The sequence below is a fragment of the Bombina bombina genome, chromosome 4 (assembly GCF_027579735.1).
Source record: "Bombina bombina isolate aBomBom1 chromosome 4, aBomBom1.pri, whole genome shotgun sequence".
Lineage (NCBI taxonomy): Eukaryota > Metazoa > Chordata > Amphibia > Anura > Bombinatoridae > Bombina > Bombina bombina.
The window spans coordinates 257,035,443-257,048,913 of record NC_069502.1 but is presented as its reverse complement, the minus strand read 5'-3'; the positions used below and the strand labels follow the sequence as shown (position 1 = coordinate 257,048,913).

The 13,471-nt window shown below is 37.7% G+C and overlaps 1 protein-coding gene across 1 annotated transcript in view; it reads right to left on the bottom strand.

Moving 5' to 3' along the window:
* KIF1A (kinesin family member 1A) overlaps nt 1–13,471 on the bottom strand; it is a 200,416-nt gene that overhangs the window by 48,640 nt on the left and 138,305 nt on the right. Inside the window, 4 exon segments of the mRNA XM_053711551.1 lie at nt 7,589–7,644; nt 8,257–8,375; nt 10,040–10,130; nt 12,525–12,690. Coding sequence (XP_053567526.1) covers nt 7,589–7,644; nt 8,257–8,375; nt 10,040–10,130; nt 12,525–12,690 — 432 coding nt within the window.

The window sequence follows — 13,471 nt, the reverse complement described above, 5'->3', positions numbered from 1 at the left end:
ATACACTCTCTGTATTCAGCATTGTACTAGCAGCTCACAAGAGCTGCTGGTGCAACGCCGCCCCCTGCAGACTCGCGGCCAATGGACCGCCAGCAGGGGGTGTCAATCAACTCGATCATACTCGATCGGGTTGATTTCCGGCTATTCCTGTCCGCCTGCTCAGAGCAGGCAGACATCGTTATGGAGCAGCGGTCTTTAGACCGCTGCTTCATAACTGCTGTTTCTGGCGACTCTGAAGACTCGCCAGAAACACGGGCCCACAAGCTCCGTTCGGAGCTTGATAAATGGGCCACTCTATCTGAATCACGAAAGAAAAATTTTGGGTTCAGTGTCCCTTTAATAAAGGGACAATAAACATTAACATTTTTATTCTTTAATCTTAGAAATCTTGTTTAATTATATTAATAAAGCAGCTTTTTTTTTAACGTTTTCTATTAATGTTTATATTTTACCCTCATAATTTGTCTTACTTGCAATTAGGCAGCCCACCCACCGCTTCTCCCTACTAATTTAGTTTTTTACCTTTTGCCTGTTGCGCCTATCACTGGGTTACCGATCGCGCCATTGCATTCTATTGAGCGCGCTCCATTATTATCAAAAAATATTTTTTCGGATTCTCCGCATGCGCACTTTGTTTCTCTTTCCCTCAGCGGTCAAACTGTCAGTATATATATATGTGTGTGTGTGTGAGTGTGTGTGGGTATATATAGAGATATATATATATATGTATATATATATATATATATATATATATATATATATATATATATATATATATATATATATATATATCCAAGCAGTTTCCAGGTCAGCCCACCAAGAGACAACAGCCTGGGTGCAAATATAGATAGCATATATGAACAAAGGTAAATGCACTCTCAGGTCTTTCACAATTTTCTTTATTGTAACGTTTTCGGGGTTCACAACCCCTTCATCAGCATATGTGTGTGTGTGTGTGTGTGTGTGTGTTTATATATATATATATATATATATATATGAGTGTGTGTGTGGGTATATATATATATATATATATATATATGTGTATGTATGTGTACATATATATATATATATATATATATATATATATATATATATATATATATATATATATATATACAGGGAGTGCAGAATTATTAGGCAAGTTGTATTTTTGAGGATTAATTTTATTATTGAACAACAACCATGTTCTCAATGAACCCAAAAAACTCATTAATATCAAAGCTGAATATTTTTGGAAGTAGTTTTTAGTTTGTTTTTAGTTATAGCTATTTTAGGGGGATATCTGTGTGTGCAGGTGACTATTACTGTGCATAATTATTAGGCAACTTAACAAAAAACAAATATATACCCATTTCAATTATTTATTTTTACCAGTGAAACCAATATAACATCTCAACATTCACAAATATACATTTCTGACATTCAAAAACAAAACAAAAACAAATCAGTGACCAATATAGCCACCTTTCTTTGCAAGGACACTCAAAAGCCTGCCATCCATGGATTATGTCAGTGTTTTGATCTGTTCACCATCAACATTGCGTGCAGCAGCAACCACAGCCTCCCAGACACTGTTCAGAGAGGTGTACTGTTTTCCCTCCTTGTAAATCTCACATTTGATGATGGACCACAGGTTCTCAATGGGGTTCAGATCAGGTGAACAAGGAGGCCATGTCATTAGATTTTCTTCTTTTATACCCTTTCTTGCCAGCCACGCTGTGGAGTACTTGGACGCGTGTGATGGAGCATTGTCCTGCATGAAAATCATGTTTTTCTTGAAGGATGCAGACTTCTTCCTGTACCACTGCTTGAAGAAGGTATCTTCCAGAAACTGGCAGTAGGACTGGGAGTTGAGCTTGACTCCATCCTCAACCCGAAAAGGCCCCACAAGCTCATCTTTGATGATACCAGCCCAAACCAGTACTCCACCTCCACCTTGCTGGCATCTGAGTCGGACTGGAGCTCTCTGCCCTTTACCACTCCAGCCACGGGCCCATCCATCTGGCCCATCAAGACTCACTCTCATTTCATCAGTCCATAAAACCTTAGAAAAATCAGTCTTGAGATATTTCTTGGCCCAGTCTTGACGTTTCAGCTTGTGTGTCTTGTTCAGTGGTGGTCGTCTTTCAGCCTTTCTTACCTTGGCCATGTCTCTGAGTATTGCACACCTTGTGCTTTTGGGCACTCCAGTGATGTTGCAGCTCTGAAATATGGCCAAACTGGTGGCAAGTGGCATCTTGGCAGCTGCACGCTTGACTTTTCTCAGTTCATGGGCAGTTATTTTGCGCCTTGGTTTTTCCACACGCTTCTTGCGACCCTGTTGACTATTTTGAATGAAACGCTTGATTGTTCGATGATCACGCTTCAGAAGCTTTGCAATTTTAAGAGTGCTGCATCCCTCTGCAAGATATCTCACTATTTTTGACTTTTCTGAGCCTGTCAAGTCCTTCTTTTGACCCATTTTGCCAAAGGAAAGGAAGTTGCCTAATAATTATGCACACCTGATATAGGGTGTTGATGTCATTAGACCACACCCCTTCTCATTACAGAGATGCACATCACCTAATATGCTTAATTGGTAGTAGGCTTTCGAGCCTATACAGCTTGGAGTAAGACAACATGCATAAAGAGGATGATGTGGTCAAAATACTCATTTGCCTAATAATTCTGCACTCCCTGTATGTGTGTGTGTGTGTATGTATAAATAATAATAATAATATATATATATATATATATATATATATATATAACAATTCACTCAGGTGAAGCTGTCTATCTGTTTCACTTTTCTAATTAGAAGTCATCCAATGTGATAAGGTAAGTAAGACTCCCAAAATCCATAATTATCTTTGCAACATTTGCATATTTAATTCATATTCCATTTCATATTTCATTTCATGGTCATGTACATGTGTACTATGAAATGAAATGGAATATGAAATGAAATATGAATTAAATATGCAAATGTTGCAAAGATAATTAGGAATTTTGGTAGACTTACTTCCTATATATATATATACTGTATATATATATGTGTGTGTGTTATACTTTTATGTTGCCTTATTAACTTTTAATAACTTCATCCATAAAATTCCATTTGTAGCCTAATGATTTGCTTTGTATTTGCGAAATTGCAATCACTGAGGCCTAGATTTGGAGTTTTGCGGCCAAAGGGGTGCGTTAGCTACGCATGCTTTTTTCTGGCCGCACCTTTTAAATACCGCTGGTATTTAGAGTTCACAGAAGGGCTGCGTTAGGCTCCAAAAAAGGAGCGTAGAGCATATTTACCGCCACTGCAAATCTCAATACCAGCGGTGCTTACGGACGCGGCCAGCTTCAAAAACGTGCTCGTGCACGATATCCCCATAGGAAACAATGGGACAGTTTGAGCTGAAAAAAAACCTAACACCTGCAAAAAAGCAGCGTTCAGCTCCTAACGCGGCCCCATTGTTTCCTATGGGGAAACACTTCCTAAGTCTGCACCTAACACCCTAACATGAACCCAGAGTCTAAACACCCCTAACCTTACACTTATTAACCCCTAATCTGCCACCCCCGCTATCGCTGACCCCTGCATTATATTATTAACCCCTAATCTGCCGCTCCGTACACCGCAGCAACCTACGTTATCCCTATGTACCCCTAATCTGCTGCCCCTAACACCGCCGACCCCTATATTATATTTATTAACCCCTAATCTGCCCCCACAACGTCGCCGCCAGCTACCTACAATAATTAACCCCTAATCTGCCGACCGGACCTCACCGCTACTATAATAAAGTTATTAACCCCTAATCTGCCTCACTCCCGCCTCAATAACCCTATAAGAAATAGTATTAACCCCTAATCTGCCCCCCACAACGTCCCCGCCAGCTACCTACAATAATTAACCCCTAATCTGCCGACCGGACCTCACCGCTACTATAATAAAGTTATTAACCCCTAATCCGCCTCACTCCTGCCTCAATAACCCTATAAGAAATAGTATTAACCCCTAATCTGCCCTCCCTAACATCGCCGACACCTAATTTCAATTATTAACCCCTAATCTGCCGACCAGACCTCACCGCTACTCTAATAAATGGATTAATCCCTAAAGCTAAGTCTAACCCTAACAATTTAAATCTAACGAAAAATCTAACGAAAATTTTTTAACTCTTAAATAAATTATTCCTATTTAAAGCTAAATACTTACCTGTAAAATAAACCCTAATATAGCTACAATATAAATAATAATTACATTGTAGCTATTTTAGAATTAATATTTATTTTACAGGCAACTTTGTATTTATTTTAACCAGGTACAATAGCTATTAAATAGTTAATAACTATTTAATAGCTAAAATAGTTAAAATAATTACAAAATTACCTGTAAAATAAATCCTAACCTAAGTTACAATTAAACCTAACACTACACTATCAATAAATTAATTAAATACAATACCTACAAATAACTACAATTAAATAAACTAACTAAAGTACAAAAAATAAAAAAGAACTAAGTTACAAAAAATAAAAAAATATTTACAAACATTAGAAAAATATTACAACAATTTTAAACTAATTACACCTACTCTAAGCCCCCTAATAAAATAACAAAGCCCCCCAAAATAAAAAAATGCCCTACCCTATTCTAAATTAAAAAAGTTCAAAGCTCTTTTACCTTACCAGCCCTGAAAAGGGCCATTTGCGGGGCATGCCCCAAATAATTCAGCTCTTTTGCCTGTAAAAAAACACATACAATACCCCCCCCCAACATTACAACCCACCACCCCCGTACCCCGAATCTAACCCAAACCCCCCTTAAATAAACCTAACACTAAGCCCCTGAAGATCTTCCTACCTTATCTTCACCACGCCGGGTTCACCGATCCGTCCTCCGAAGTCTTGATCCAAGCCTCCGAAGTCTGATGGAATCAGCCAATCAGATTCAAGTTCAATCCGATTGGCTGATCCAATTAGCCAATCAGATTGAGCTCGCATTCTATTGGCTGATCGGAACAGCCAATAGAATGCGAGCTCAATCTGATTGGCTGATCCAATCAGCCAATCGGATTGAACTTGAATCTGATTGGCTGATTCCATCAGCCAATCAGATTTTTCCTACCTTAATTCCGATTGGCTGATAGAATCCTATCAGCCAATCGGAATTCGAGGGACGCCATCTTGGATGACGTCCCTTAAAGGAACCTTCATTCTTCAGTTGGACGTCGAAAGAAGAGGATGGATCCGCGCCGGAGGTCTTCAAGATCAGCCGCTCATCATCGGATGGAACAACATAGAAGATGCCGCCTGGATGAAGATGTTTGCCGGTCCGGATGTCCTCTTCTGCCCGGATAGGATGAAGATTTCTTCCCGAAGATGGACTTCTTCATTTGCCGCTTGGATCAAGACTTCAGCCGGAGGATGGACGTCACTCTTCAGCCCCCGCTTGGGCTTGGATCAAGACTTCGGAGGCTTGGATCAAGACTTCGGAGGACGGATCAGTGAACCCAGCGTGGTGAAGATAAGGTAGGAAGATCTTCAGGGGCTTAGTGTTAGGTTTATTTAAGGGGGGTTTGGGTTAGATTAGGGGTATGTGGGTTGTAATGTTGGGGGGGGGTATTGTATGTGTTTTTTTTACAGGCAAAAGAGCTGAATTATTTGGGGCATGTCCCGCAAATGGCCCTTTTCAGGGCTGGTAAGGTAAAAGAGCTTTGAACTTTTTTAATTTAGAATAGGGTAGGGCATTTTTTTATTTTGGGGGGCTTTGTTATTTTATTAGGGGGCTTAGAGTAGGTGTAATTAGTTTAAAATTGTTGTAATATTTTTCTAATGTTTGTAAATATTTTTTTATTTTTTGTAACTTAGTTCTTTTTTATTTTTTGTACTTTAGTTAGTTTATTTAATTGTAGTTAATTGTAGGTATTGTATTTAATTAATTTATTGATAGTGTAGTGTTAGGTTTAATTGTAACTTAGGTTAGGATTTATTTTACAGGTAATTTTGTAATTATTTTAACTAGGTAGCTATTAAATAGTAAATAACTATTTAATAGCTATTGTACCTGGTTAAAATAAATACAAAGTTGCCTGTAAAATAAATATTAATCCTAAAATAGCTACAATGTAATTATTATTTATATTGTAGCTATATTAGGGTTTATTTTACAGGTAAGTATTTAGCTTTAAATAGGAATAATTTATTTAATAAGAGTTAATTTTTTTCGTTAGATTTAAATTATATTTAACTTAGGGGGGTGTTAGTGTTAGGGTTAGACTTAGCTTTAGGGGTTAATACATTTATTAGAGTAGCGGTGAGGTCCGGTCGGCAGATTAGGGGTTAATAATTGAAGTTAGGTGTCGGCGATGTTAGGGAGGGCAGATTAGGGGTTAATACTATTTCTTATAGGGTTATTGAGGCGGGAGTGAGGCGGATTAGGGGTTAATAACTTTATTATAGTAGCGGTGAGGTCCGGTCGGCAGATTAGGGGTTAAGTATTGTAGGTAGCTGGCGGCGACGTTGTGGGGGGCAGATTAGGGGTTAATAAATATAATATAGGGGTCGGCGGTGTTAGGGGCAGCAGATTAGGGGTACATAAGTATAACGTAGGTGGTGGCGGTGTGCGGTTGGCAGATTAGGGGTTAATTATTGTAGGTAGCTGGCGGCGACGTTGTGGGGGGCAGATTAGGGGTTAATAAATATAATATAGGGGTCGGCGGTGTTAGGGGCAGCAGATTAGGGGTACATAAGTATAACGTAGGTGGCGGCGGTGTGCGGTCGGCAGATTAGGGGTTAAAAAATTTTAATAGAGTGGCGGCGATGTGGGGGGACCTCGGTTTAGGTGTGCATAGGTAGTTTATGGGTGTTAGTGTACTTTAGAGCACAGGAGTTAAGAGCTTTATAAACCGGCGTTAGCCCAGAAAGCTCTTAACTCCTGTTTTTTTTCTGTGGCTGGAGTCTTGTCATTCGATTTCTAACGCTCACTTCAGCCAAGACTCTAAATACGGGCGTTAGAAAGATCCCATTGAAAAGATAGGATACGCAATTGGCGTAGGGGGATCTGCGGTATGGAAAAGTCGCGGCTGGACAGTGAGCGTTAGACCCTTTCCTGACTGACTCCAAATACCAGCGGGCGGTAAAAACCAGCGTTAGGAGCCTCTAACGCTGGTTTTGACGGCTAACGCAAAACTCCAAATCTAGGCCTGTGTTTCTTATGGGTGTTAATGGTCTGTGTACATTTCATTGTATTACTGCTGATCTGAGAATTCCCCCACAATAAGTAGAACAGCTCTAATTTCAGATCACAGTGATATTATGTTATGTTATGTAAATTGTATGAAGATGAATCAGTATCCGACTAAACAGTCAGGTGTTGTAAAAAAAGTGGTTCCCCCATTCAGGGCCGTCAGAGTATTACTGATTTTAACTATTGTTGATTCTGCTGTGATTATTTGTGCAAATTTACTTGGAACATTATAGCCAGTTATAGCCTGACATAACCTATACCATGGATAGAACAAAATGCTGGGGACTCATAAACTGTACAATGTAGAATATTGCTATAGTGTTTTCTAGGGCTCAAAAACTCTAGTAATGCAAATGTTACCTGGCTTGGATAGCGGCATGACCCTGGGGAGGAGACGTCTGCAGGAGCGCAGAGGGCTGTGAAGACATACACAGTAATTGTCAGTGAGTGCATGAGTTATGTAGCACTGTCTGTTAATGGCAACAGATATATTACATTGGCAACACTGAATAATACTTGATGGAATAGAAACATCATTGTACTGCACTATTATACCAAAGCATGGGTGTCTGCTGGGCTAAGTACCCCCTGTAATGCACTATTACAACAAGGCATGTGTGCCAGGGAAGGGGGTAAGTGTCCATTTGGAATTTATATCTAAGCATAAACAACAACTTAAGTAACTTTTTTGATGCCATTGAGCCACCATTTTATAAATGATGTGTAGCTCATGTGTATGAGTAAATCTCTACTGTTTCATATGTTATTTTTTAGGTAAAAAAGGTCATAAGAGAATAATGCAATGCTGTGCTCATAACCCATAGCTATACAGATAACATGAACATGGTCTACCCTCATTTAAAAAAAAAAAAAAAAAAAAAAGATGTATTTCTTCATGTGTAATGTCTGCCCTCTTGTTTCCTTTAGTTATCAGTTTATATAAAATGCATGAGCTACTATAGGTAACAGAGTGTATTTTTTACTGCATAAAGCTGTATACAGTAGGCCTAGCTTTGGGTTATTATTACCTCAGTACATCTTTGCACAGCGGGGGGAATGGATGTTGCTGGTAATGTCCAAACACCTCAAAAACAATTGGCTGAGTCTTCACATACTCCACGAATGACTGTGTTACCTCAACAGCAATCTATGGGAAATCAGTTGTTCAGGACTTGTATTCACTGATATTATACATTTTGCAGAGATATACAAAAAGACATTTTCTGTTACATCAGAGGGTAGAGCTGTTCATCACAACACCCCAGGACCAGGGACATGTTTGTCACTGTGTCACATAAGATCTGTCACAATAGCAACGAGGAAACAAACATTATCTGTCTGGCATATGGGTCTATTGCAAATCATTGGTAATGCTATGCACTTTTTAAGATTTTGAAGCAGTTCTAAGGGTATTCCAAAACATCAGAAAACTATTTTAGTGCAGCTTCTTGTATGATTAAAGGGACAGTCTAGTCAAAATGATTCAGATAGGGCATGCAACTTTAAACAACTTACCAATTTACTTTTATCATCACATTTGCTTTGTTCTTTTGGTATTCTTTGTTGAAAGCTAAACCTAGGCAGGCTATTATGCTAATGTTTAAGCCCTTGAAGGCCGCTTCTATCTCAGTGCATTTTGACAGTTTTTGACAGCTAGGCAGTCCTAGTTCATGTGTGCCATATAAATAACATTGTGCTCACTCCAGTGGAGTTATTTATGAGTCGGCACTGATTGACTAAAAGAACTGAGATAAGGGGGCAGTCTACAGATGCTTAGATACAAGGTAATCACAAAGGTAAAAAGTAAAGTGTTGGTTATGCAAAACTGGGGAATGGATAATAAAGGGATTATCTATTTTTTTAAACAATACAAATTCTGGAGTAGACTGTCCCTTTAATGGACTTTTCAATTTCATAAACATTCAACTCTAGAAATCCATTGTGGTCTCTTTTTTGGCTGTTCACTCTTTTATAAGTTTAAGTTTTGCACATGCTGAGTACAATAACTTCCTGGTTTGCTAACAAGCTAATACAACTCAGTCCTGCTTGTCTACTATGAAAATATAAATATAAGAAAAACAGAAGTTTACAGAGGTAGCCCTTCTTTATCTGTAAAGAAAAGTATCTTGCTCCCTGCAAAATTAGTTCTATGGAAGCTGATTCATACAAGAGACACAGCAGTTTAATATTTGTGAATTGAAATTAAATATGATATTCTCAGCACTTTTGGTTTTTTTTGGCATTCCTTTTCACTTTAGGGATTGTATCTTATACTTCCAGAGATAGTTCTGCAAGTCCTGCACAGGTAAAATAAAACATGAATGCACTAAAATGTTTCATGAATTGACAAATAGCTGTGAGATCATTTAAATCAGTTTAGTTACTGACAATGATTAATTTTAGAGAACAAGATATACAAGAGGCCACAGCAGAAATTACCCCCCCCCCCCCAGTAGGGGATGTGAGAGAGTCCAGTCCATTTCAAAGGTTGTTCCTGCAGCAAATTTGAATACAATGAACTCTTATCAACTGTTTGTCTGAGTACATTGTAGTTTAAATGAATCCTAAAAGGGAACTTGAGAACATGATGGACCATGTAGTTGCAGTTCCTAATAGTAGAGAAGTTTTAGGAACCTGGGCAAGGAACCAAAGACAGTGGTATAATTTTTTATATAATTTGGGAATTGATCCGTGAAATCCGTTATCTCACTGAATATATTCTTTGTGAGAGGACAAATGATTAAACTATAATAACTAAAGATATATACAAAAGGAAAAACATTTATCTCAGACTCTCTACCACTTACGTACATTTTGGACATGGTAAAAGCCCAAAGGTGGCCCACGACCAGTATTTTTCAAGGGTTCTGTAGAAAATGCCTCGTCATGACGATGGATGAAACTGAAAGGAGATCAAATAGTGAGAAAATAATTGTCATCATTTTACCAATGTAACCACCCAGTCACAGATCAGCATCTAATATTTAAAGAGGCTAAATAAACAGCTCAAATTGTCAATAAACATTATAGAGATTATTAGGTTTGTGTAATTGATGCTATGACAGACTCCAACTACCAACAAAATGACAGTTCATATGTGTGAAAACTTCATATTTACAATATAACAATATGGTGGCATCAATACCCAAATGGCCATGATGAAAATCCAGACTATGCTTTTTACAGTGTGAATGTTGGATCTTTAATCTAGAGTACAAATTGTATAGTTGGCTCAAAGCCTGTTTTAAAGCTATAGAACCTCAGAATAGTTTGTACTTTAAAGGGAAATGAAACACTGAATAAATGCTAGATATACTGACATAGTCAAAGTAAAGAATAACATAAGGTTACTATGTAGATGCATATTATAAGCTATATTGTTCTTTAAATATTTAAAGTTTTAGTGCCCATAAATCAATGGGAGCCACCATGTTGTAATCTAGTTCTACTTTTCTGCTGAGGAAAATCAACAAGATTTAGAAATGAGTCACTAGGAGTGAGCAACTAATGACTGTGTGTAATTCAGCAGTATTAAAGGGATAGAAAGGTCACAAAATGCATCTAGTAAAAGTGACTACTACTACTACTCAGCAAATATCCTATATGTCAGTGTTTTTCAACCAGTGTGCCGTGGCACACTAGTGTGCTGTGAGAGATCCTCAGGTGTGCAGCGGCAGACTGAGAAACAGTGTGACATATTTTTTAAATTTTGCTTTGTTTTGATGTGACACGGCTCATCAGGCAGGCAGACAGGCATCATTTACAACCTTGACATATTGACATTCATTCAGACAATCATTTTGATTGTATTATATATGCTGTATTAGGCTACAATGTGTGATTTTGTAAAATTTTGGGGATGGTGGTCGTGCCGCAGGATATTTTAATGTAAAAAAGTGTGCCATGGCAAAAAAAATGATGAAGTCACTGCTATATGTGACTACAATGCCTGCTCAGATAGCTGACAGTAGTGTGTAATGTGGCACAGGATATGTGCATGTGCCATAGGAAAAACGCTAATATTTTTTTCTAGAATCTTTTTTGTCAATGGAAGTATATTTCTTAAATTATTTTATTTTAAATTTAAATGCACCCATGCACTTGTCAAATTTGACCTTACTATCCCTGTAGGAGTCTCGCACATCCCCTTCTCATAGGAATTGGAAAAGGCCATCATTTTCAGAATTCATTTACATGAAGGGGTCAATTTATTAAATGGCGGGGCGGCCATGATTAGCTGTAGCGAATCATTGTCCTCCCAGCATTGCTAAATGCCAAAAGTGTATGCTATTCTTGTGAAATGCTTGTGCAATGCCGCCCCCTGCACATTCGCGACCAATCGGCCGCTAGCAGGGGGGTATCAATCATCCGATCATCATCTGATCTGGATGAGTGCTGTCCACCACCTAAAAGGTGGTGGAGAAGTTAAGGAGCAGCGGTCTTCAGAACACTGCTTCTTAACCTTCTGTTTCCGGTGACCCAGAAAACTATGTGGGTAGATAGCAGCATTAAATGCTTATTAAATCTACCCAGAAAAGTATACTACCAAAATTGTTTTACTACATCTAATGAAACATTTTATAATACAATCTCAAAGTTTTAATGTCTCATTAATATCTTATTATTGCATCTCTTGCTGCACAAATCTCACAAGGTCACAAAAGACCAAAGATGGACTCTTAGGCCCTTGTGCCCTGTTAGATTAGTTACTGCTGATCAGCATATAATTTGATTACTCCCCAGAAATATTAATTTGATTAACTCCCCATAAATATAAAAATGTTAGTGATATATGGGCTTACTTCTCCAAAAAGATGTGCACTGCAGAACAAGCATATTCTTGCTTACATATGAGCAGCTCAAAATAAAGGTACACTGTGCTATAATCAAGTTCATTGTTTGAACGATCCTCACTTCCACTCAATGAGATCCTGGAACTAAATCTCACTGACATCACTTGAGAGTCTCCTAGTCCAGAAATATACATGATTTATAATATATAGTGGCACACTATAGATAATTGTGTTAATTTCCATCTAATAAAATATGAAGCTTCTGCCAATTGATTACGACAGCAGTTTTAATTTTGGCCACTAGGGGTTCCACCTGTAACTATATGCTTTGTAAAGTCCAAGATATTTATAATTACTGAGGTTTGATGCATCTATAGTTTTTTCACTTGATATGGAAACTTCTTCAGCTTAGTTCTGACCTTTAATTAGTGTTGTGTTGTTTAAGATAACAAAAACCTATATACAAATACCATTAGAGAAATAGGATTTAGCAAACAACTAACTTGAACTGGCAGAATATGTCTGCATATTCAGGAGGGATGCTGGAAGCCTGAAGGACAGTCACTCTAAAGGTAAAGATACTGCCCAGTTTCAGTGGGTGACCTCCTCCATCTGACAGGTCAAGGGGAGTCTTCACAGGACTGTCAAGGAGTGCAGAATGAATGGAGGCTTGGAATGAGAAACAGAAGTATATTTGTAGTCAGAAATGTTTATGCATTCAAATGCACCCACTTTTTATTACTGGTATAGGGGCCTATTCAGAGTTCTGTTGTGAAGTGGTCACATGGCTTTTTGTGGTATAATCAAATTCAAACCCATACCAAATTGTTCAAATACCAGATTACAAGCTATTTATCTTATGATTTTCAAATGCATGTGTGTCACAAAAACCCTTATACCTCGCATAGAAACAATTCCAAGTATATATATATTATTTTTTTTTTTTACTACTTGCACACTCTTTTTTCAATGTGAATTTTTTGGGCATGCTCGTTTCACATGTTCATAAAAATCAATTCAGCAATCATTTATTTAATACTTTCGTAATGGACTGTGAATAACATTGTGAACATTTATGTGAAAATCCTTCAATATCTTAATATATATTTTTTGTTTTTATGTTTTTTAATTAAACAGTTTGCATATTAAAATCAGTAAATCTTTGTATTGATTAGAAAATTATGAAAACACATAAACTGCTATATAGAATGTTTTGTGTACAAATTCAAACTGATTCCTCTAGAACACTGGTTTTCAAACTGTCCTCAATCCTCCCCAACAGGGGCCATATATTAAGGATTACCTTGAATAAGACCAAGTAAAATAACCATGTTTATTAATCAGCTGATTATTTAACCTGTGCTCTAGTTCAGATATCCCCAAACCCTGGTCTGTTAGGGAGGTCTAAAGACAGGTTTGAAAACCAGTGCGGTAGAACAAATAGATCATT